The sequence below is a fragment of the Idiotropiscis lumnitzeri genome, chromosome 16 (assembly GCF_059441095.1).
Source record: "Idiotropiscis lumnitzeri isolate Australia: NSW breed Sydney's pygmy pipehorse chromosome 16, RoL_Ilum_1.0, whole genome shotgun sequence".
Lineage (NCBI taxonomy): Eukaryota > Metazoa > Chordata > Actinopteri > Syngnathiformes > Syngnathidae > Idiotropiscis > Idiotropiscis lumnitzeri.
The window spans coordinates 16,242,145-16,266,554 of NC_142406.1; the positions used below are offsets into that span (position 1 = coordinate 16,242,145).

At 48.4% G+C, this 24,410-nt stretch overlaps 4 protein-coding genes across 6 annotated transcripts; 2 read left to right on the plus strand and 2 right to left on the minus strand.

Moving 5' to 3' along the window:
• Positions 1–190: 190 nt before the first annotated feature.
• On the plus strand, positions 191–6,076 carry LOC148321810 (voltage-dependent calcium channel gamma-4 subunit-like). 2 transcript variants are annotated; one of them, XM_088278613.1, is made up of 5 exons: positions 191–518; positions 1,297–1,551; positions 2,384–2,467; positions 2,976–3,116; positions 3,503–6,076. In XM_088278613.1, exons 2-5 carry the CDS (start codon positions 1,365–1,367, stop codon positions 4,306–4,308), a joined length of 1,218 nt encoding a protein of 405 aa, XP_088134739.1. In that variant the 5' UTR covers positions 191–518; positions 1,297–1,364; the 3' UTR covers positions 4,309–6,076. The 2 variants fall into 2 exon arrangements, with proteins under 2 accessions (XP_088134739.1, XP_088134738.1); XM_088278612.1 differs by having other exon boundaries at positions 192–561; positions 3,503–6,075.
• LOC148321811 (voltage-dependent calcium channel gamma-6 subunit-like) lies at positions 6,049–21,103 on the minus strand. 2 transcript variants are annotated; one of them, XM_088278617.1, is made up of 11 exons: positions 20,260–21,103; positions 19,993–20,158; positions 19,532–19,628; positions 17,244–17,364; positions 10,635–10,837; positions 9,005–9,486; positions 8,689–8,799; positions 8,506–8,614; positions 7,775–7,849; positions 7,521–7,658; positions 6,049–7,428 (listed from the first exon to the last, which is right to left on the minus strand). In XM_088278617.1, exons 6-11 carry the CDS (start codon positions 9,221–9,223, stop codon positions 7,217–7,219), a joined length of 864 nt encoding a protein of 287 aa, XP_088134743.1. In that variant the 5' UTR covers positions 9,224–9,486; positions 10,635–10,837; positions 17,244–17,364; positions 19,532–19,628; positions 19,993–20,158; positions 20,260–21,103; the 3' UTR covers positions 6,049–7,216. The 2 variants fall into 2 exon arrangements, with proteins under 2 accessions (XP_088134743.1, XP_088134742.1); XM_088278616.1 differs by lacking the exon at positions 10,635–10,837.
• LOC148321812 (uncharacterized) lies at positions 11,933–21,263 on the plus strand. Its single transcript, XM_088278598.1, has 6 exons — positions 11,933–12,317; positions 13,973–15,021; positions 16,077–16,815; positions 17,129–17,379; positions 17,977–18,156; positions 18,230–21,263. The coding sequence occupies exons 2-6, from the start codon at positions 14,272–14,274 to the stop codon at positions 18,437–18,439; spliced, it is 2,130 nt and encodes a 709-aa protein (XP_088134724.1). The 5' UTR covers positions 11,933–12,317; positions 13,973–14,271; the 3' UTR covers positions 18,440–21,263.
• On the minus strand, positions 21,254–23,907 carry LOC148321813 (vesicle-associated membrane protein 2-like). Its single transcript, XM_088278618.1, has 5 exons — positions 23,658–23,907; positions 23,069–23,189; positions 22,689–22,847; positions 21,719–21,770; positions 21,254–21,646 (listed from the first exon to the last, which is right to left on the minus strand). The coding sequence occupies exons 1-5, from the start codon at positions 23,774–23,776 to the stop codon at positions 21,630–21,632; spliced, it is 468 nt and encodes a 155-aa protein (XP_088134744.1). The 5' UTR covers positions 23,777–23,907; the 3' UTR covers positions 21,254–21,629.
• Positions 23,908–24,410: the final 503 nt, after the last annotated feature.

The following is a 24,410-nucleotide window of genomic DNA, read 5'->3' on the forward strand; positions in this document are numbered from 1 at the left end:
GCCGCATTTGGTCGAAAGGCGGACGACACCCTGAATTTATACTCGTGAATATCCGACAAACCTTCACGTTTGCTATACGTTCATGTGGAGGAAAAAAAAATCACACAGCTGTTTCATCCCTACACGAGCCACACACACACTCCACGGTAGACATTGGAATCCACAGTTGCCATGGCGACGGTAGAGCAAGCGACCACTCACTCGCATGGTTTCTCTCTCTCGCTCAAATCGCCGCCGCCTTTCCGACAGGGAAGGAAAGGAAGCTCCTCTTCCTCCTCCTCCACATCTCCATCCTCATCACCACCTTTTGTGGTTTCACGCCTTCGCCTTTCTCCTTCACCCTTTTGCTTTCCTCTTCCCTTCTTTTGTCCGCCGATGCCCGCCAATGAGGAGGAGCGAGCGGAAAGCAAAAGACAGGTGAGGACAGCGGAGGCGAGTGTGCGAGCAAGCATGGCCGAGATGAAGAGGAGCTGAACGGGAGCAGCGAAGCAACAACCGACAAGCAACAAGGAGCACAGGTGCGGCACAGCATGGACGCAAAAGGCAGGAACGGGGCCTCAGGTGACGCACGCAAGCGCCGACACACAAACAAATACACAGGAACAGGCTCACGCACGCATACACGGTGACACACTCGTACACAGACCCTCACACATTCACTGAAACACACAAAAATGGGCATTTCATCCATTTTTGGGGAGGAGGACGGAGGACTATAAGTTATTGTTTATTTAAAGGAAGGACGGATGAAGCAAGGCCGCAAGTAGATTTTTGTCCGTCCCATTAAGTACAGCATGCATAGAATTCAAATATTTACATCCGGAGCAGAATGAAATCTTGCAATGTATTGTTTCTCTCTCTTTCTCTATAGCCCATGCTTGAGCAAGCGAGAGAGAGAGAGAGAGAGACAGCAATTGTGAGAGAGCGAGAGCTAGAGTGAGAGAGAGAAGGGAAGGGAAGAGAAGAAGCAATTGAGAGCCAATGTAAGCATCTTAAATCACGTTTAAATTGAGCAAAGGGAAAAAGTTCAAGAAATAACAGTTGTTGCCGTTCAGCATATTGTCATGCACAAAATTTTATTATTTTTTTTGTGGGGGGGGAGGGTCACGATTGTAAGGAGGGACGATGCAGGATGGACAAGCAAAATAGGTTAAAGTGCCGATCTTTGGAAACACACAAACATGCTCACACGCTCAGCGACGTGCACATGTAGGCACGCACGCACCCCCCCCCCCCCACACACACGCGCACACACACTTACTTGTGACAATGACGCCGATGTTCCCCGCGGCGCAGAGACGAGCTTCCTGGCGCGTCCGATCCTGGCGTGGTGCGAACGAGGCATCCAGGTGCTGCTGACCAGCATGGGCGCCTTCGCCGCCTTCGCCCTGATGACGGTGGCCATCGGCACCGACTACTGGCTGTACGCGCGCGCCTTCATCTGCAACAGCACCGCCAACTCGTCTTCGGCGCAGGACGAGGGCGCCAAAGACAAGAAGGACCCCGGCGCGCTCACACACTCCGGACTCTGGAGGATCTGCTGCCTGGAGGGTGTGTGTGTGTGTGTGTGTGTGTGTGTTTGTGCGCGCATGCTGAGGTCACACACACACACTTAAAAGTCGTGCTACTGCGTTTGTGTGCATTATTAGCATTAGCGGAACATCAAGAGCACATTCTACTTGACGTCACGTATTTAGACGTGAAAATGAAGTCGCACGCCGAACGGGAAGCCAAGTTCAAAATGGCTCTCACCCTCAAGTTGTATTTTTGTGTATTTGTTTGTACTTCTGAGTAACACAACGAATGCAAGAGTGAGTCGGCGACTGCTTAGAGACAATTTCACGTCTCCATTGAGTCCAAATCAATAGTAGCAAGATGGAAGCTTATTTTATTTATTTATTTTTAATTTCTGACGAGAAGCTAGGTGGCTACGCTAACGTCTTATCTACTAAATACATACGACATAACGGTCATTGTGTTATCATTCAAAAAGGAAGCAATTGTTTCAAAGAGGAACGTTGTGCTCTCGTTTTTTTTTTTTTTTTGTGGGAAAATCCGAAACATTATATCCCAAATTGTCTTCCGAGAACAAGCTGCAAATCATGAAATGTCATTTGGGACGTAACGCCGGCCAAGACACTTTGGCAATAAAAGTGTGAAAAATGTTCCCTCGTTGTCGTGGAAACAAGAAATCCTTTAAATGACAACAACTGCCAGTAATTAAAGACTCGCATGCGTCAAATTTTGCAACGGGCCTTACGTGGGCAACGTCTTTCCGGTTCTTAATGAGATAATATGCAAATGATATGCAAATGAGCCGCGCGCATAATCGACTGCCGCATCTGAGCTTGTCTCCTTGCTTTTCTTTTTTTTTTTGTGTCAGGTTTGAAGCGAGGCGTGTGCTCGCAGATCAACCATTTTCCAGATGACGCCGACTACGACCAAGACGCCGCCGAGTATCTGCTACGTGAGTGACTCGCACGCACACGCGCACACGCAGCGAGGAGGATGTGGAAAGGACAGAAGGGGCTGGTGGGCGGACATCAACGCACGAACGGCAGTCGGGGAAAGAAGCTGTGTGTTTGTGTGTCAGGTGCGCACTAGCGAGTCTGGGGGTGTACACGCGCGTGCACGCACACAACAGCTTTCACTCGGACAAAAAAAAAAATAAAAAAGCAGCTAATGGATTCTTTTCAGCTGTGCTGGGAAAACAAAGTTCTGGTTCTCACTGTGTCATGCTTAAACGCACGCCATTCTGTTCACGAGCGCTCTTACGCGGCGTCGATGATGACATCCCTTCCGACACGTCGCCACCATGCATATGAAAGATGAATATGAATTTTTTTTTTTTTTGATGTGAGGCAGTTGTAGCACATTTATGACACACGTCCTCTCCTTCCATCACCTCACTTTGTGTCCTAACACGTACAACCGCAAACGAGACTGCGTGCGTGTGTGTGTGTGTGTACTCACAGGTGTGGTGCGCGCGTCCAGCGTGTTCCCCATCCTGAGCGCCATGCTGCTTCTGCTGGGCGGCGTGTGCGTGGCCTCCAGCGGCTTCTACAAAAGCAAAAGAAACGTCATCCTGGGAGGAGGAATTCTCTTTGTGGCCGCAGGTCAGCAGCGCAGCAAAAGTTAGGACGCATTTGGCGCCGTTTGCAATCGACCACGACGACCCGAGTCGCGTCACCGCCGACCAATCGAGCTCCAGAAAATTGAGCCTCGATGTTGTTTTTGTCTCTTTCTTATCGCGTCTTTGAGACGAGGGAGGCCTGCCGTCCGTTCCACGCCGACCTCTTTGACCTCTCGGGCATCTCGTTAGGCCGTCCGTTCCTGTGAAAGGGGATGTAGTTGAACACATTGCATAACGTCTCAAAATGTAACGACAAAGCCGTCGAAGTGGCTCAGTTACCGGTTCCGGTTCGCTTACGTCTTCGGTTCGAGACGGTTAAAAAGGGACAAGCGACGTTGAGGCTCTCTGACTGTGCTGTTTTCGCCGCAGGCCTGAGCAACATCATCGGCGTGATCGTTTACATCTCGGCGGCGCTCAGCGACATCTCGCCCAAGAAGGACGAAGACAAGAAGTGGCACTACTCGTACGGGTGGTCCTTCTACTTCGGCGGGTTGTCCTTCATCCTGGCCGAGATGGTGGGCGTCCTGGCCGTCAACATCTACATCGAGAAGAACAAAGAGATGCGCTGCCGCTCTCGGGCCGACCTCTTCAAGAGCACCACGCACGCCGTGCTGCGGCTGCCCAGCTACCGCTTCCGCCGGCGCTCGCGCTCCAGCTCGCGCTCCACCGACCCGCCCCGCTCGCAGGAGACCTCACCCGTCGGCGCCAAAACCTTCAGCTTGCCGCCGTCGGCGCCGCCCTTCTCCGTGGCCACCCTACCCAACCCCCACCACGGCAGCGGCGACATCTCCATGTACACCCTGTCCAGGGACGCCAAGCTGGGCAGCCTGGGCGGCGGCGCCCCGCCCCTCTTTGGCACCATGGACCGCGCCACGCTCTACCAGCTGCACAACTACTTCCCCAAGGACGGCGGCAGTGGAGGGGCGGCACCCATCAGTAGCGGCACGCTCCCGTCGCACTCCAAGTCCAACCTGGCGGCCGCCGCCCAGAACGCCGCCCCGCTGAATAGCGCCGCCTCTGCTGCAGCCACCGCCGCCGCCGGCGCGCAGGCGCCCATGTCCGGTGCCACCATGGAGCGGGACAGGGGCAACGTGGGCACGCTGGACCGACTGACGGCCAAGCGGGATCGTGACAGCAACTCGGATACGCTGAACAGGAAGACCACGCCCGTCTGAAAGCAAACTGCGGGAAACTGGCCAAGTACACAATAACACATGCAAGCAGTCACCCATTTGCATAAACCACACACACGCGCACACACAAGTGCAAATACACGCGCACACACATTCACACTTACAGTGTACACACCACAGACAAAACCACACGAACATTAAAACGCACACACGAGCGGCAGCAAACTAACTTTGGCCTCGGTTGTTGTTTTTGAAAGCTGTGAAATTCGAGAGCGCTATATTTGCGCGCACACACTTGCCTTCTGCTCTTTTCCTCTCAGGAAGGTGACGACGACGACCGGTGCGCTGGCGAAATATTCGAGCTTTGCGGAACTTCCTAACGGAAGTCGATTTTTGACGGCCCAACACGAGCAGCGGTCGGACGTCTCGAAGCGGAGAGGGCGAAAAAACAACTAAAAAAAAACAACACCGGCATGTTGTTAACGTGACGCGACCATGTCATGTGACAGAGCAGACGGTCTCATGTTGATGACATCACACGTGAATGCCATATTATCGGAAGCATCGATCGTCGGCGTAATTTGTTTTGCCTTCTATCAACCTGAACATTTGAAACCAAACTTTTGTCCCAAATGACAAGCACACCATGACAACTTTCTTCACTCGTTATACATGACGATGATAATCGTATTTATTATATTCTTTGAACCTTTTACCTGTTTTGAACACACAGCCCTTGTTATTTAACAACTGTTGTGCTTTGTGGTCTCAGTGGAGTCACGTGGACAAGTGAGGTTTTTGTTTTTTTTTAACAAATGGGCTCATAGTCATCAACTAAATATAAGTTGTTGTAGTTTTTGAGGTACCACAATCAAAGCTTCACTTTCACCAGGCTGCCATCTGAAAATTAATATATTATTCCATAAATCTATTTTTAATGTTCTGACTAGAGTGTTAACGTGATGCCATAGAGTGTTTATATCCTGGAGATTTCTATTTCTATCTATCTCAATGTGCATTCGTGAGCTCGCTGATTTTTTTAAGAGCTGCTCACCAGGTATCAAATCAATCGTATTCATTTTAAAAAGAAATTTCCTGGGAAAAAAAAAAAAAACAATCATACGCTCCTTTTCTCAAGCACTTTGGCAAAAGGTTGAAAGGAAGCAATACAACTACAAATACTACTCAGATATCTATTTAAAGACACATATGTACATAAACATACAGTATATAAAAAGGTATAGTCAATAAAGTTGTTTCTGAAAAATTTTTGTGTCATCATGCAGCGTCTTGATCGTAAAACAAATGCAGGATTTTATTGGGTTAAGGTGACAATCGGTATAGCAAAGCTAATCTTAGATTGTGATGCGATTTGAGTGGCCAACAAAACAAAGGTCAACTATGGTACTCGCATCCAAGCGTTGGCATCATCAGCAGACTTGGAACCTGGGACCTGGGACCTGGAACCTGGAACCTGAGACCTGGGACCTGGAACCTGGGACCTGAGACCTGGGACCTTGAACCTGGGACCTGGAACCTGGAACCTGGGACCTGGAACCTGGGACCTGGAACCTGGAACCTGAGACCTGGGACCTGGAACCTGAGACCTGGGACCTGGAACCTGAGACCTGGAACCTGGAACCTGGGACCTGGAACCTGGAACCTGAGACCTGGGACCTGGAACCTGAGACCTGGGACCTGGAACCTGGGACCTGAGACCTGGAACCTTGGACCTGGCTGTGCATGCGACGTGTTCCCAACCCAACCGCCCGACAAAGTCTCTCCAGTTTGATTTTTAATAAAGTGAAAACCATTATCAAACACACAACAAAATGAACATGCTTTCGTCTCATCCATATTTCTGATCATCTTAAACAAAAAAAGAAAAGGCTGAACATGTTGCACTCGAGCAAAACCAGTTACCAGGAAGTGATGACATGCATACATTATTCAGAAAAGTATGCATTTTAATCAATAAGACTTCGTACAAGAGCACACAAGTGACAAGATTCGTTTTGTTCACATTGTTAGCAAACGAGGCTTCTGATAGCGGCGAGGCTAGTTTAACAACTTGCAAACTACAAAGATGATTTTGATCAACGGCAGAAATTGCAACGATCGACTTGACAACTGAAGCGAGGCAGGATAGTTTGTGCGCTTTAAGACTTTGCGTTGGACGTGCGGAGGCCACCGGAGACACGCAAGCATCGTCTCGCGGGTCGACCCGCCACCTAGCATACATACTGGACGTGGCCGCCATGTTGGATGTGGCAAATGTGCCCAGAAACAACTGAGAAATAGTCCCGAGAGGAAGGTTTTCATCTCAACAGAAAATTTTAGTACTCGTCTCAAGAGAACGGTCTCGTCCCAAAAGAAATTCCAAGTCGTCCCGAGAGAACGGTTCGACTGTCGTCCAGAGAGAAAGTAAGACGGGGTTGTCGTCATTTGGACCAACTTTTCGTCCCAAGAGAAGCTTGGGGCAAACAACACATGCCTTTGTTTTCCTTAACCGACATTTGCCGGGTCTTCGCTGACCGATCCTCCGCTTTGCGCCAGAGAACTCGCGCCAAAGAAATTTTGTGGCATCTTGGTGCCAAGGAACCGTATTCTGCATCTCAGTGATTATAAAAATCGACTCGTCAACATCCGGCGCTTCACTCGTAGCAATAACATGTCGTTGTCCTACAAGTGTGCCAAAGCGCGCAGTAGTGTTACTAATGTAGCATGGGTGGTTTTATTTACTTGTGTTCCAGTAGGCCAAAAGCTGAATTCAAAGTAGAGAAAAAACAGACTTGCCATTCGACGAGTGTGCTGAATTGTCTTACTAGCGAGGACAAGAAGTGGCGCAGTCCATGAACAATTTGGCACTAGTAGGATATCGAATGAAGGTGCTTTCCAAGGATGTCCCTGCGAAGACGGCAGCACGGAGTGCAGTAGCGCCTCCCGGCCACTAGCTGGCGGTGCTCTGACACCTCTGCCAAGGGCTGTAGGGCAGCGCCAGCAGCAGGAAGAGCAGCCCGCCCACAATCAAGATGGCGCCGGCGCAGCCCACACACGACACGGACCAGGAGAAGTTGTGGTGCAGCGGCACCGAGTGGTCGCTGGCCAGGAGGGACCACACCGACTGCTGGAAGACCAGCAGGGACAGCAGCACCAGCACGCCTGAGGAAAAGCAAAAGAAAAAAAAAAGAAGAACATGCTGCAGCCCGGAGCGCCACACGCAGACAAACGGCGGCTTTTTGCGCCGTGCTTACCGGAGAGGACGAAGCAGACGGAGGCGGGCTTGAGGAAGAAGACGATTTCCTTGCTGAGCGCCATGGTGATGCAGATGGCGCCCATCGCCATCAGCACCAAGCTGAAGAGCGACAACATGGCCGACGCCACGTTCAGGCCTGACACAATTACACAAAAGCAACCGGCTCGGTTGGTTCTTTCGATTGTCGGGCTCGCTGAGGCTTTCAAGTGAGGGTTAAGGTTGCAAATTAAGGCGTCAAGTGTCCCAACTGACTTTTGTGCGCGGTCTTGTGGAACATGACGGTGTTCTCGCCCGTCGTGAAGAACTTGAAGTATGTGCAGTTGGATTCTTAAAGGCAAACACACGCAAGCGCACGCATCACATACGCAACAAAAACAAGAAAAATACAAAAATCCATGTGAATGGAAAGCATTTCAAAGATAGGTCATCAAATAAAACCCTAAATAAAAGTTAAAAAAATAAATAAATATTACAATACCCCCAAAAAATTTATCTAAATCCACTAAAATATCTGAATTAAAAAAATATTTTAAAAAATTATATATATATATATATAATTTAAAACAAATCTAATAAAATATCAAAAAACACAAATATATATATTTTTAACCAAACTCAAAATAAATTCCATTATAAATGAACTTGGGAATCCAAATACAAAAAAAAATAAAAAATGATTTTTTTTAAACCTGCTCACTCAAATCATCGAAACAGAAATATTTAAAATTTTCTAATGAAAACAATAAAAAAACTAACATTGAATTCAATGTTAAAAAATTAATTATGAAGATATCCAAATCCAAAAGAAAAAAAAAAGACTAAACTGTTCAAATAAAAAAGAGGAACAAATTGAAATGCAAAACATAATCCAAATTTAAAAAATTGTATAAAAAGATCTAACTAACAATCAAATGATGGAAATTAGTCTGGCATTGAAAGGACAAACCAAAATTTGTGAAAGTTTTGCGAGAGTGTGTGCGTACCTCCGGGCAGCTCGGCGGGCCCGCAGCTCTCCCTGTCGGGGTCGATGTCGGCCACCCAAAGCGTCTTGCTGCAAGCCTTCCACAGACCGAAGTGCATCGCCGGACACGTCTGCCGCACAGGAAGTCAGCCCGTGCCGGACGGGAACACATAATCTCAGCCCACCCCCCACCCCCACGCCTCACCTGGTTGCCGTAGAAACTCTTGGGCGGCGCCAGCTCCACCCAAAACTCGGTGCCCACCCCCAGCACGGTCAGGATGACGCCCACAATCGCCACGAAGAACGCCAGCTTGATCTGCGCACGGGAAATAATCAAAATAATACAAATCACCTGAAACTTGTTCTCAAATGTTTTTGAGACGGGACTTCAAACCAACATGCGGTTGCAAAAGTGTGCACACCCTTGCTTACTTCTAAATGAAGCCAAACGTTAAACGTGAGTCAACAAAAACAAACGTGAATTGTTCCAGTCGTCTTTTTCTGCCCACATAGCAACGCACCTTGCCTTCCTGCGCCTCGGTCATGGCCTGGTGTCCGGTCCGACGCCGTTTGTTGCCGCCAAAGGTGCTGCGTCCGCTCATGAGGCCCGCCAGGCCGCCCATGGCCTGGCCGCCCGGGGCCCCGCCCCCGCCCTGAGCCCCGCCTCCCACCGTGGGCGCGGCGGCTGGGCCCACCGCGCGGCCCTCCTCGTCCGTCACCAGGAAGGTGGACCACATCATTGGGCAAAAAATAAATAAATAATCTACTTTTACTAATGAGAAAAAAGGCGGACAAACGTTTTTTAAATGTAGAAAAAAAGAAAGGGTGAAAAATGCACGTGTGGGACTGTTGTCCGAGAATAAAAAACTGTCCGTCAAAACATCTTGAGCGCTGGCCTTCTTCTGAGGATCAAAATGGCAGCTTGGCCAAAAAGATGCGATGGGACAAACGAATCATGACGAGCAAATCTTGAAGGGACCGTTCAGCACCGGATGGACGCGTCCTGGACAAAAAGGGATAAAAAAAAGAAAGAAAGAAACTAGAACATCGGTCACTTTTGGGCTAAATCATTTCACACATTCAAGACATGGGTTGGGTTTCAAGCCTGGGCTCCAATTCAGGTTTAAAACCTGTCTTAGGGTTTCAAATTAGGGTCTCAAGGCTCTGTTAGGAATTGATAAGTAGGGCTTCAAAGTAGGGTATCAAGCCTGGATTTTGGTTTTGAAAACGGGTTTCAAGGCAGGGTTGGGTTTTAAGCCTGGTTTAGAATTTCAATGGAGGGGTAGGGTATCAAGGTGCACATCATGACTGAGCGTGTTGGAGTTGCGATTAGCGCCGGAGCAAAGCCGAGAAGCGAGCGGTCGCTGTGGCTTGTCGCGCGTCTCCTGCGCGAGCTAATTTGAGGAAGTTATGTGACGTCAGCGCTGAAATTGAAAGCGGACGGACGGATGGCCGGCCGAGCGCTATTTCGGGAACGTCCTCAGCAGACGGCGACCCATCCTCCAACTTTTTGTTTTGTGCCACCGCCCAAAAAAAACAAAACAATCGGATGTCGTGGGCGGCACCGAGGACGAGCGATTAAGGCGCCTGCTTCACATCCGGGGTTCGAAATGCGCCGAAACAGGTCAGCATGTTAGTTGGAGTGAAAAACTATGAAAACTGATAAAAAAAAAATTATTAATTTAAAAATTAATTAATAAATCAACTCAAAGGAAATATTTTCAGCCAAAAATCCGAACTGGTCAAAAATGCTCAAAAGAATTCTAAATAATTTAATTAAAAAAAAAAACTAAAAAAACTTCAAAACCAAATCAAAACTTAAAAAAAAAAAAGAGAAATGCTAAATTAGAGACAAACAATGGACTGGTCGCCAGTCTTTCAAACAATGGATAATGTCGCACAGGAATAATTGAATGGTCGCCAGTCTTTATTGGGGCACATATAGACCAACTCTGGACTGAGTGGTCGCCCGACAATGTTGCCACTCACATTCTCACCTGTGCAAAACGAAGCTAACATGCTAACATGCTAACAGGCGATTGGCAAGTGGCCTGGTTGCGAGGGCTCACACTCGGAATCGCCACATGCCAAGCACACATGCTCACCAATTGTGCACTCTGCAATTCTACGCAGGAAGGGGCGCCAACTTACCTGCCACCGAAACGTGCCGGCATCCGACGCGGAGGAAGCCGGCGATTAGAGCGGTCGCACGCAGTAGCCGGCGACAAACACCCTGTGACATGTCGGGAGCCTCAAAATATCCCGAGCGCTCGTTTTCTCCAAATATAGGCCAGCCCAAAGATGCCTGAGCTGACAGTCTGGAATGCCGCCAGCCGGGAGGACGCTGACACCGTCTCAACCCCCCCAACACACACACACACACACACACACGCAGATTGGACCACCATGCCCCCCACGCCTTGACTCAACTTTGCTGTTTTTCAAGATGCAAGCTGTTACTCAGACATTTTTTTTGCTGTGACTTGGCAAAAGTGTCACCCCGGAACAAGACAATCGCCAACGGGATCCCGCAGAACTCCGAACACGGCCTTCACAAGTTACAATACACAAACATCATTTTTAGATGTTAATGGTTGAATTTTTTTTTTTTTTTTTTACATTGATCAAAATCTCAAACATTCTCTCTCTCAATCATGCTGTCACAGTTTTTGTACAATAATTTTTTCCCCCCATTTTTTTGTGCATTAATATTTCATTTTTGTGAACGGAGCAAGAAGTGGAATCTTATTGGCGAGGTCAGAATTGCATCAGGCAGTCGGCACATAGGAAGAGGGCGACAGTGTACGTCATGTGACTGGATTCCTCCCCAGCGCGACGGCCAGCCCCGCCCCCCCCCTCTCACTCCCCGCAAGTGTTGCCGCATAACTTTCATTGTGGTCCCTCGTAAACGCTCGCAGCGCAACAACGATATTAACAAGCTGCTGACTTGCTTTGTGTGCATGTGTGTGCGCGTGTGTGTTTGTGTGAGAGTCTATTTCTGCCACCCACCTGTTAATAACATCAGAGCTGACACCAGTGGGGGGGTGAAGGAGGCTCCATCGTGGGTGGGTGTGTGCAGACGTGTGAGGTGGCGTGTCGTCGCTGATCCAAGCAAACGAGCGTTCGTGTGTTAAACGTGTTGAGTTTCAAATTTGATTTGAGGAGTCAACGTCAGTTTTGTGACTTCAAAGTTGGGTTTCAACTCGGATTAGGGTTTTAAACAAGTTTTGCGTTTGTGTTGTTGTTGAACGCGCGCAAGTCATGCTGAGGTGGCGCAACACGCAAAGGCGAGTGTCGTCCACCGGGCGGCGCCAACTGGAGACGAGCGCGAGGTCGTTTAACATTCAGAAAAACATTTCTACACGCCATGGAGACAATATCAGGAAGACTTCGAGCAATAAAATATTGGATTTAGCATTGCGAGATTGATTTGTGGGGGAGGGGGGATCAGGCAGGTGAGGCAGCCGTAAAACCGCCTCTCGTGATTTTCTCCAAGCATCGAAACATGTCATGTCGTGATCAACATTGAAATAAGATCAAATCCGATGCGACAAATTTGGTGAACATCGAAGCAAGAAATTGGCCTGCCTTCATTTTGCCGCGTTCCAAAATACAAGCTAGCGTAGCATGCTAGCTTCATGAAAGCTGGTTTGTGGCGAGCGAGCGGTGTGGGCCCAAAGAGAGAGAGCGCGCGAGATAAATTTATCCAGCTCAAGGCAACAATCCTCCTCAAGCTGATCAGCGTCGCTCACGACGGATTGACGAGCCGCTCGCCAGGCAGGCAGCAACGAGACCTTTTTGAGGAACGTTAGCGGGAAGAACGTTGCAGACTTGGTGAGCTCTTCGATCGCGAGGTTGCGTTTGCGTTTTGCAGATTAAAAAAATTCATTTGTATGCGCAATATAGTTCAATATAGTCATGTAATCATTTCATTTTGTTTTAAAATCGTGTCATTAGAATTGACCAATCATTTAAGAAAATTTAGCAAAAGTGCCCGATTTATTTTTGAAACAGCGAGGAAAAAAAAATATTCAACAAACAGTTGCTTCGCTACTCTTGGGAATTACGATTGACCATGTGGATGGACAAAATCAAGATTTTTTTTTTTGTCATATTTTCACAATACGTTCAAAATGGTAGTTCTTGATTGTTTTAATTTACTAATATTATTTCTTTTATTATTTACAATAAATACATCAACTAATTACTTCATCAGGCAAAAAAAAAAGTTTTTAATTTTCCAAATTTGGGGAAAGAAAAAAAAATAATGCAAGAAATAATTATGTAAATAGTGTTCCGGATTAAAAAACGTTTACGCTTCACGGTTTATTTTACAGTCACATTTGGTCCTTAAAGATTTATTTGGTCCAACTCAAACATTATAATCTCTTGCAATATAAATTCTGCGCAGCTTTAGTCTCAACATATACAAAAAAAAAAAGTTTCCATTGAGCTGAATTTTGATGCCATCAAAATCTGAACCGGATCTTGAAGCAGATCTAAATTTGTTTCAAGACAACTAACTTCATCCGACGTGGTCCTGACAAGCATTTGCGCTCTTAAAACCCATTTGGTTTGGCGGGTCCGCATGCAGCAAATATTCAGCCTGACTTTAGCGACCTCATCAAGATGGCCCCCATGTGACCCCCCACCAAGGCCACGTGCAGCGCGAGGAGTTAACCTTTGCGTGTCCCCCCCACCACCCGGGTCAAGTTTACGCATTTGTCCGTTTAGATCCAAAGTGGACCTTCGGTTGATTGGTGGGACACGAGTGTACAAAAATGTTTTCATGTGTTTTACCAGAATATCAACGTTTAACAAAATGGTTTGAACAGGAATGAAAACTGAACGCAGGCGAGGCCGCGTGCCTCAGCTCAGTATCATGTCCGCTAAGTCCGAGCTAATGTTGTCTTGAAGTATCAGACAGCGGGTCTCACGGTCAGATTAGCAACCTGAGCACAAAAGCGCCTCGTTAAAAGGTTCTCGGGGTGGGGGGGGGGGGGGGCGACGTTTTGTTGTGCTTATGGATGACGTTCAACAAAGCGGCCAAAGCAAACGCCAACGCGTACCGGATGTTCACTTGATGTGAAGCGATTGACCCGTTTGATTGCCGACTTTGTGTTGCAAGACAACATTTTAGTGACAATCCAGTTTCAAATAAGCCACACACACACACACACACACATAAATGCAAAATGAACACACTCTCAAGGAGCTTGGAACAGACGTTGCAGCAGGTGGAAAATGGTCAACTGGATCTGGAGTCAGTGTGCACGCATCTGCACACAAATACACACCAAAAAAAATATTCACAAATCAGGGAAGTGTAATCTGATTACTCGGTAGCCCACTTTGTTGTCCCGGCAGCGTCCTGTGATTTTCAAAAAGGCTTTTGTGTCCCACTTTCTGACCTGCAACATCAACATGACATCCGGTTCTTGACCTGTGCGTAAATACTGAATCTTGTGGCGCGTGTGTCCTGTTTGCAGGCGATCGTGTTGAGTCTTGCGTTGGGAAGCCAAACTTAAATGGATTAATCTTGGCCGCCCAACACAGGACGTCCTCTGGGCCAAGTCCGATCATCTGGCTGGACGAGGCCCAAAAGTTTGTTCCAGGCACAGCGGAAGGATGTCTCAAGATCGGTGCTAAGCGTCATGCAACACAACAACTTGTTCATGGAGTGCCTGAGGCGCTGGTTTGATGATGTTTTGTGAGAGGCGGAGTCATCGACAAGGTCATCGTTGACACGCTTTCACCTTGACGTCTTCAAATCGGGTGCAAATGATCCATGGTGTTGTTCCCCGCAACGATGAAGCCACGCAAGACCTTGAGGTCTGCGGTCAAGGAGTCATTTGGACCCAAATCAAAAATGGCCAAAGACGTCAGCCATCGGGGCCAGGAGATTTCGTCTCCAAAGCACAGAGGCGGAGCCACGTCTGTCGTCTTCCTCACCTTCCACTCGCTCGTCATCTGCTACTTCCTGTCTTGCTCTGAAGCCTCGGCGAGGTTGCTCGGCATGGAGCACGACTACGGCACCAGCCCCAAATTTGTTTGCATTCCGATCCCGCCAGAAGCAGACCCCAGCTGCTACTCGCCACCCGGCGTGCCCCACGGACCCAGCGCCAGTAGCCACGGCAACGGCCACGGCGGCAGAATCCTGATCTCGGATGAGGCCAAAGCCACCATCTTGCATCTCCGCGAGAGTCTGGTCAGGCAGAAGGAGACCATTCTGGACCAGCGTGAAACCATCAGAGAGCTGACAGCCAAGCTCACCTTGTGCGAGGGCTTTGGCGGTCACCATAGCAACGGCCATCACGACAACCACCACAACGAGCGTCACGACGACCATCATGACGATCACCACGACGGTCACTCTTCGCACCACGGGTCCTATCACGGCAGCGATCACCACTTCGCCCACGGCGGCCACAGGTCGGACCCCCATCACTGGGATTCTCATGCCAAACACGGCTCCTTCTCGCCAGAACAGACCGGGAAGACCCTGCAGACGCTGAAGGAGCGTCTGGAGAACCTGCAGGTAAGTCACAGAGAGACGTGACACCTTCACCGTAGAAATCTGGTAGAATTTTGCCAGGAAATAGTCTTTCGTAGTAAATGTTGGTCATAACCAGATGAGACCGATGTGGTCACACGTTCCGGTTTCTCAGGACGCAATTTACGCGAACATTCATGTTGTGTCAGACCAAACAACAGACCTGACAGTCCGGCAAGTGAAGCCAATCTGGATCTCTGGACTATTACCAGAAAATAAAAACTTGCCCACCCAAGATCAGTCATCCCAAAAACTTCTTGCGGTAGTCCGACTGTCATCTCAGGCGACAGCGCCAAGAATTAGCTTGAATCCCACCCAAAGGTAAGGGGCAAACTTGGAGCCAAGCCAGGATTGACTCCCCACAACCTCGCTCCTCTAACAGGATGCCCATGCCGCTGTCCTCTGTGAGGGGCGCGAGCTCGCGTCGCCGCCAATTAGCCTCATCCCGCCTGACGAGGCTATTAATCGCAGCAGGCACTGGCAGGGAACAAAGCCGGATTTTCAGGTGAGAGAGACGAGGCCGAGCCAGTTAGAGGAACGTGTCCAACCCTTTTCTTGACTGTTTTTCCTCACTGATTTCCGGAGTGAACCGCAGCCTATACCGGCAGGTACACTTTGGACTGGTCGTAAGTCAACCATTCAAACCTTACAAACACTGACGGACAATCTCAAGTCTTCAAGAAGTCAAGATATTGTTGGGACGTGGGAGAAAGTTACACTACCAAGAAGAACAAAAACGGAAGCCTTGCCCAGGGGCAACTTGACCCCAGTCAGGAAGTAGACCACACCGGTCTCCAAAAACTGGTTGCCATTCTGTTTTGTTTTTTTTTCTTACATTTTGTCTCCAGACCAAACCGACAGTTCTTTACAGATGAACCACTGACGTTCTGCCATCATTATTTTAAATCATAATCATTGTACAGGTGGGCCAGAGTTTAGAGACTCGGAACTGTTTGGCAGACAGCGTAGCAGAAATCTTCTTCTTGGTCTTTCGGAAACTCCAAGTGAACTTTTCCAACTTGAAATATTTGTGTGTCCAGGCAAGGAACTCTTCTAGCTCCTACTCCAGCTCCTTGAGAGACCTCCTCCAGCGCAAGATCACCGCTCTGGAGGAGCAGCTGCGCAGCTACTACAGGGATCACCATGACGACCACCATGATGAACACCATAATGACAACAACCATGACGACCATCACCGTGACAACCACCACGTTGATCACCACGATGACCACCACAACGACCACCACGGCAACAACCATCGTGATGACCACCACGAAGAACGCCATGGTAACGGGCGCCACAACGACCACCACGGCAGCCACCACAGGAGCCGTCACTACAACCACCACAGTGACCACCACACTCGGCATCACAATCCTCACTACGACCACCATGACTGGCACGGCGGCAGTCGCCATTCTGGCCGCCACGGCGATCACCACGACGATAATCACGATGATCATCATGACAATCACCACGGCGATCATCATGACGATCACCACGACGATCATCAAGACAATCACCACGACGATCACCACGGCGATCACCACAGCGATCATCACGACGGTCACCACGACGATCACCACGACGAGCACCACGACGATCACCACGACGATCACCACGGCAGTCACCATGACCATCACCACAACGACCATCGCGACAATCATCACCTCCCTCGGCGACTTCCATTCAGCAGCAAAGAGACGGCTCCGCGTAACGGCGGACACGGCAAACTGGAATCCGTCCTCAGCCAACTGCACCACGGCCACTCTGAGCACGGTTAGCATGTCAGCATTACACATTCACCCGTCACAAAATGTTCCGAATTTCTGGCTTTCAAACGAGATTACATGAGCGGATGTGGCCTAGTGAGTGACATCAGCAGTCATGATTGGTGAGCCTTTGCACCTTCGCCATGCTCCTTGAGAGTGCTTTCATTTGGTATTTATTTTGACACATTCAACAGGTGGCAAAAAGCGCATAGGCAAAAAAGGAAGTGGACTCAAGGTTGAACCTTGAGGCACACCTCATTGCTAAATTAAAGTACGGGATCACAGCAAACGTGTAAAATACGAACCCCACGTGTCAGCAGGAGAGCACAAGAAGCTGAAGAGCTCCAGTGCCTTCTTGCTGGACTTTCCCATGAGGACCAATTACATGTATGCCAGGATGAAGCGCTCCCTGGCGACCGAGCTATTCGCCCTCACCGTCTGCCTGCGCCTGAAGGCGGGTGCCGGTCCTGGGTTGGGGACGCCCTTCTCCTACGCCGTGCCTGGCCAGGCCAACGAGCTGGTCCTCATCAAGTGGGGCGCCAACCCCATGGAGCTGCTGGTCAACGACAAGGTTTGCAATTAAAATCTGTTCTTTGGTGACCTTTCAGTTTGTCATTTTGTACTGGTCCCCACACCATCACAGGGAGAGCGCGTACATTTTTGAGGAGGGAATGGGGGCGAGGGGGGGGCTATCCTCTCATCCATATGACGGTCGTTGAATATTTGGATCACTCCGCGAGTCCGTTATTTGCTAATCTTTAATTCTGAGAAGCGCTAGCTTGTCTTGTCAGCCAACGGAAGGCGGGTACGGTCTTGGAATTTTTTTTCCCCTCCTCCCTGTTTGTCACTTGGAGCAGCGAGCAAACGAATGCAGCGATTAATCCTTTTAAGCCTAATTGATTGGCCTAATTGTTTGTCAAGAGCGTCATGCTCGTCGCACGCTTGGCTAACAGCGACACGAACGAACACAACACACTTGCGGTATCGCGCGCTTGTGGGAACATCGGAGTCAAATCAAAATGCGGACAGAATGCTCGGAAAATATTTTTTTAAATAAGAGTAAAGAATAAAAAAATTTTTTAAAAAATGATCAATCCTAAGAGGCATGCTAACAAAATGCTAATAAAGATGCTAACATCACGCTGAGCCCAGTTGTGTGTTCCCGCAGGCGGCGACGCTGCCCGTCACGATGAGCGACAGGAAGTGGCACCACGTGTGCGTGACGTGGGCCACGCGGGACGGCGTGTGGGAGGTGTACCAGGACGGGGCCAGAAAAGGATCGGGTCAGAACCTAGCGGCCTGGCACGCCATTAAACCCGGAGGGGTGTTTCTTCTCGGGCAAGAGCAGGTGAGACGCTTTTTTCCTTTTTCACGTCAAAAACATGACAAAGAAATCGATCAATAATGCGCTTTGGTTGCAGGACACGCTGGGCGGCGGCTTTGACGTGACGCAATCGTTCACGGGCGAGCTGTCGGACGTGCACGTGTGGTCGCGAGTGCTGACGGCGTCCGAGATCTACGGGCAGGCGTCGTGCGGGGCCCGACTGCTGGGCGACGTGGCGTCGTGGGAGCAGGAAGGGGTGGAGCTTCACGGGGGATTGGCCGAGTTCCCCTTTGACCCCTGCCACTGACGACCGGCGCTCTGCCTTCTCCCGAACGGGACCTCTTCATTTTCACGACAAAGACTCGGGATTCTGGAGAGAAGCGCCAAGTCCGGGCTGAAGGGGGGCATCTTTTCCAACCCTAACTGGCCAACCTGACTCGCCAAAGCCGTCGCGGTGACTTGGCACCCCGACTTGGACTCTTGGACAATGACGTGCCGTCCGTCATCCCTCCCCTCAGGTTGGATCGAATCGCAAACTTTCATCAACCGCGATCATTTGTGTGATGAGATTTCGGCCATTTCTGACACGGAAAGACGTTCTTGACGAGTCTGTGAAAAGACCGGCGGCCGGCATTCGGTTCTGCGCGTGTAATTGGATGAGCTGATTGCGTAAGCGGCACATGAGGCATCCGGTCAGCGCTAACCTGGCTTCAACGTGTCACCGCGCTAAAGGCTAACGTCCCCTCGGCCGCCCGGAGCTTACGGCGGGATTTAGCACCACTGGTGCGCGCCCATGATGCCGCCTAATTCTCTGCTCGCGCACCTTTGCCACCTCAGCAACCGAGGTGAAGGATTACGGGTTGATCTGCTAACTGGTTTTAGTTGCACTTTAAACTTTTGTAAAGGCCCCAAAATATTGTTGATGAATCGGTGGAGAGGATTTTCCTTCAGTTTTTCTTTTTTTTTGCCCGGAACAAAATGAGGTGTTCAGTCCACTTTTTGGGCATCTGAGCACTCCTTTTTGTCAAAATGAAACTCCTCAACGTGCTACAATGTAGTTCCATGCGCTAAATGCCACAAAACGGGCCAGCCACAGCCAATCTTACGTTATTATTATTTATTATTATTTTTTTGCAATAAACCTACCACCGAGAGGAGGCGCTATTGGGGGAAAAAAACATTCAAAATATTTTTTTTTCTAAATTGCAAATATGTGATTTTGCAAAGAAAAGTTAGGACACCCCTGGCTTATCCTTAAATCTTGTTGCCACGGTGATAGTTGGCTTGCATCAGGACCACATTTCCACCTGTAAATATTTTTTTTTCATACAATGCCAAGTGATGCTACTAGAAGGCCAAATGACAGATGCACGTTCTTTTCATGAAATATTAATAATACCTTTTTGCCACTGCTTGTTGACAGAGGACGCATGAGGAAAAGGACTCACTCCTCCTCGCCTTTGATAGCGTCTTTCTATTTATATTTGTGTCTTTGGCTATAAATCAGAAAAAAAAAACATTAACGGTAACGTACAACAGGGAGTTCCTTCCAAAGTAAAAGCTAAGCCAAATCTTGTCAATGTAAAAAGTTGAACAAGTAGTACAATGATGTCTGCAAGTGAAATAAAGTCGCATTTATTTTGAACAATTACTCCGCTTGAAAATTTGTTAAACCCGCTACAGGGCTTGGACTCATGCATGCAGTACCATCAGTGGACACTGGGTGGTGCTCTACATTGATTATTCCTCCAGTATGGGAGTCTAGCAAATCCATCCTTCCATGAGTCAGTCCTCCAAGTTTTTGACAATTAAAATATGGTCTGCAATTATCAATGCCATCACGACAATAACATGGCCCACCTGTGCTGTCAGCAGGAGTCTAAAACGATGACTTTGTCCCGCAGATTTCCCCTCCGGTGTGCGTCGTCACGTGTCGCAAGATTGTGACGTTCGCCTTGACGGTGAAGCTGCCGCCAAAGAAGGTACAGCGAAAGGGTTTCTCCCCCATGTGTGCTCACATGAGTACCTACATGACACGCAGAGATATTCACTCCAACTTTCAAATTGTTCATTTACGAAAGATTGTGATAACATGTTTGGACAAAAGGGACAGTTAAATGAACCAACCTGCGTTGCTTGCTCAACTTTGCTTTTGAACTCGTCCGTTTGTGCGCTTTCGTCTTTGCTTCGCGAGAGTTGCTGTTTGTATCCTGCGATCGTCGTTTGAAACAAACCAAACATTTCACCATCTGCGGCGTTTAGTCGCTCACTGAACATCTTTTTCAGCAACTGCACTTGACGCATTTCAACACGAAAAGCGAGCAAAAGTTGTTGCGCAAGCGGCACAAAACCAAAAAAACACAAAACCGTTTCTGCCTGCTAAGTGGCACGAACAAACAACAGAACGACCAAAAGCAACTACAACAAGCTTCACGCTCAAGGCGTCTTCGATTTCGATTCGCTTCTTCGGCTGCTGCGAGAAGACAAAGCAGCTCAACGGCGCTTTAGCGCCCTCAAGTGGACAGGAAGGGGAAGGGTGGGAGAGAAAATATGCAGCGAACTGAATATTACATTTGCATGACGCTGGGGACACAAATTCTTTATATTCTGTTGGAAATTCAGTTCCTTGCGAATAATGGGCACCAAACAATAGTGGGGAGACAATTTATGAGGAAAAAAAAACGATATTGATAAAACAACTAATTGATAGCAATAAAAAGGTGATAAAACAATCAAGAGAAAGAAAAGAATCATAACAATGAAAGGATGACAAGAGAATGAGATAAGCAGCGAGAAAACAAAAAAAGTATAGCAAAAAAAAAATCATTGCAACAAAATGATGCCCAAAAAATGGCGGCAACAAAAACAACAGAGATCAAATCAATAGTGATGAAACGAAACAACTTCTGCCACTTCTTCGATTGCTACCAGAAGCTCAAGTTGACACTGCAGCTCTGCTTACCTTTACGCTCATAATTGGTTCAGGCTGGCTCATGTCGTCATTGGTTGAGAAACAAGGTGTGGGAGGTGGCAATTATGTTAATTAGCCCAACTGTGATGTCACAGTTTGTTAAAAAAAAATCAGAAGGGCTCACGCACAGACAGAAATAAAGCAGATAGGTCAAGATGGACTCGGTTGTTTAATTTCACACTTGACGGGTGGGCACACACTCAACACACCCACACACAAATACCTCAATACAAACACTAAAAAGTCCATTTTCCACCAGATGCAGAATCTCCGTGAACAACCCGGACAAAAGAGTTGTTTCTTTCGGGCAGAAACACAAAAAGGTCAACAACGCGGTGATCACAAACTCTGGCAATCACAAACACAAATTTCCGTCTGGAAACGCAAATATTTTCACGTCAGCACGCCTCACCGGCCAAAAGTTACCCGTCAGCCATTGCGGGGTGTCTTGCGAGCGCGGGAGTTTGCGAGGAGGACGTCGGTCAACAACAGGACAAGAAGCCGAGGGGGGCGAGGACGCTTCGGCTCAGTAGAAGAAATACACTGAGGACGCAAAGCACAGGGCACAATTTAGCGTGCGCGTGTGCCGTTTGGGGAACAAAGCGAAAGACTCACTGAAGATGACACCGAACAAGATGACGCCCACCACCGCCATGATGATCATCATCTGCAACAAAGACACAAAAGACGAGCGTCAACGCGGCCGCAGCGCCGACACGCCCGACGGACAAGTTGCAAAAAATGTGTCAGTGAGCCCTGACCCCGTCAAAAGGTTCGCAATTTCCCAATAAAAGTCCTCAACGCTCTAAAAAGATGCTTCATGATCGCCACCAGATGGCGATCTCCACAATTTGCCAAAATCCAAACATTTTAAAAGGCACTATTAAATTCATTTTTTGAGCACATTGCAACTCTGTGACATGACATCCAGAGAGGTTGGGGGGGGTGAGATGATGGACGGTGGGGGTTGGGGCGTGCGAGATTACCAAGGGGCGAGAGAGGACTCGTGTGTGTGTGTGTGTGTGTGTGTGGGGGTGTGTGTGTGTGTGTGTGTGTGTTTGTGCTGAAATCACGTCACAGCTGTCCGCTTAATCCTCGCAATAATCCCGACTGGGATTTCAGACTTCCTCCGCCTGTCCTGATTGGACGCGTCCGGGCATTTGCGGAGGGGCGGAGCCTCCCCACACGACCGATGGATGGAGCAACACAGTAATTATATAAAACTATGTAGACTGAACTGGTTTTCTCCATTTGAGGTATTTTTTTGCCCCACGTCCCCCTGGGATATTCTTTTTCCCTCCCTCATTGGCTAAGAACTTGAGTGTCTTCATGCAGCGTTAGCAATGTGCAGTTAGCTAGCTAGCTATGCATGCACTCTGGGAAAAAAAAAAAAAAACATCGCTGCTTCAGATAGTGTGGCTGCTTAAGAGCGGAGGAATTGAATTATTTAATTCAACTTGATGACAGCATGTGGAGTGGGACTTTGGGCTAGCATTGCCGCTTTAGAGCGCCTCGTTGTTGCCCAGTCTCTTGCAATGCGGCCATTTTGGTCGAAAAAAAAAGAATTAATGATGACGCCACCGACCTTGCAGTTCTTCCACCAGTACTTGTTTTTGAGCTTAGCGGCGCTGCTCTCAAACTGTGAGGCTCCGGCCTGCAGGGCGTCGGCGCGGTCGTCCAACTCCGACAACTTCTGGTCGCGCTCCAGGACCTTGTCCACGTTCACGCGCATGATGTCCACGACCTGAAACCAATTGAAAAAAATAAAATAAGATAAAATGTAGCAGTTCAAACGACTTTCACGGCTCTGTTGAGTCCAGGTTCCACTGTAGTCCCCTGACATAAAAAAATCTCCAAAAATGGTGTCAACGCTCTACTTTTGTCTAAATGAAACTCCTCAACTAACGGACTGATGATGACGTCTGCAGCCACGCAAACACGATATGTGACGTCGGCGTCTCTGACCTCGTCCACCTGCGCCTGCGTCTGCTGCAGTCGTCTGTTGCTGGTGAGGTTGGGGGCCGCGGCCGGAGGTCCCCCTTCGGAGTCGGGGCCTCCCGGGGTTCCTGCTGCGTCCGAAGTAGACCTGGGTGGGGGGGGGGGGGGGGGCGTCATGTCACAGGACAGGACAGAACGGACAGCTGAATCAAAAGGCTTTATTTTTTTTTCCCTTACACATTTGTCGGAAGATATTAAAATTTGCCACTCGACTTTTTTTTTAAAAAGCGGGAAGCCACATCACGTGACAGTGGAGGCCCGATGACGTAGGTTAGCGTACGTTACTTCTATTTATCGACAGATTACTTTAGTGAAACAAATAAACAAGCAACATTGACACAACAGCCCACACGCCCAAAAATATGAGCAGTCAAAACCTTTTCAAATTGTTTCTGTTCGCAAACACAAAACGAAAACGGAGCGCAGCTTGACGGACAATTAAATGACGTCACGTTCAACAGGCACGCAAGTCAATTTTGAGCACTTGATTTTTTATCTTAAACTAGGAAGAAACGTTTGGAAAAAACCAAAAATGTTCAAATGATGCTGTACTCACATCTCGGATGCGCGATGAGGAGATAATCCAGCCCGGGACAGACCGCGAGTGCGGGAGGGGTCGGAGAATAAACGCAATCTGGGAAGAGGAGATGGCGCGCATGCGCACATGCACACCATCACCTTCAATAAAGCCCCAATTATCTCTTAATTAATTTAATTTAAGAACATACGAGTCTCGTGTCAATAAATATTGTTGTTGTCACTTGAACAAAATCATTTAAAAGAGTTCGCGTTTGGTTGATGCGCTCACTTTTACTCTGCCGCCACCTGCTGACTCACGTCTGACATTGCATGGAAACGACACTTCTTTTTTTTCCCCCCCTCTCGAAAGAGGAGCATTTTGTCTTTACGATACATTTACCTCTCAAAAGAGAGATGATTACGATTTTTAACTCTGACATATTTTATGATGATTATAAAGAGAATGTGGCGACTGGTTAGCACGTCTGCCTCACAGTACAGAGGTGCAACCGGTCCAGGTACCCGTTCCCCTCCGGCACGCCCGCAAGCATCATGAGGAGAAGCAGTTCAGATAAAGGATGGATAAAGACAATGTTAACTTAAAAAAAAGTTGTCTATCCTGGAAGGGATGCTGAGGCAGAGAAGGTCCTCAATGAATCTCCAGTAATAGTCGTGGTTCTCACGTTGCAGAGTGAATATTTGCCTCCAAGTATTATTGGTTGCTCAGTCTGCTATGTGAGTTCAAGTCGCAGTTGCTGGTCGGTTTGAGGAAAAACAGTTTGATGTTTCA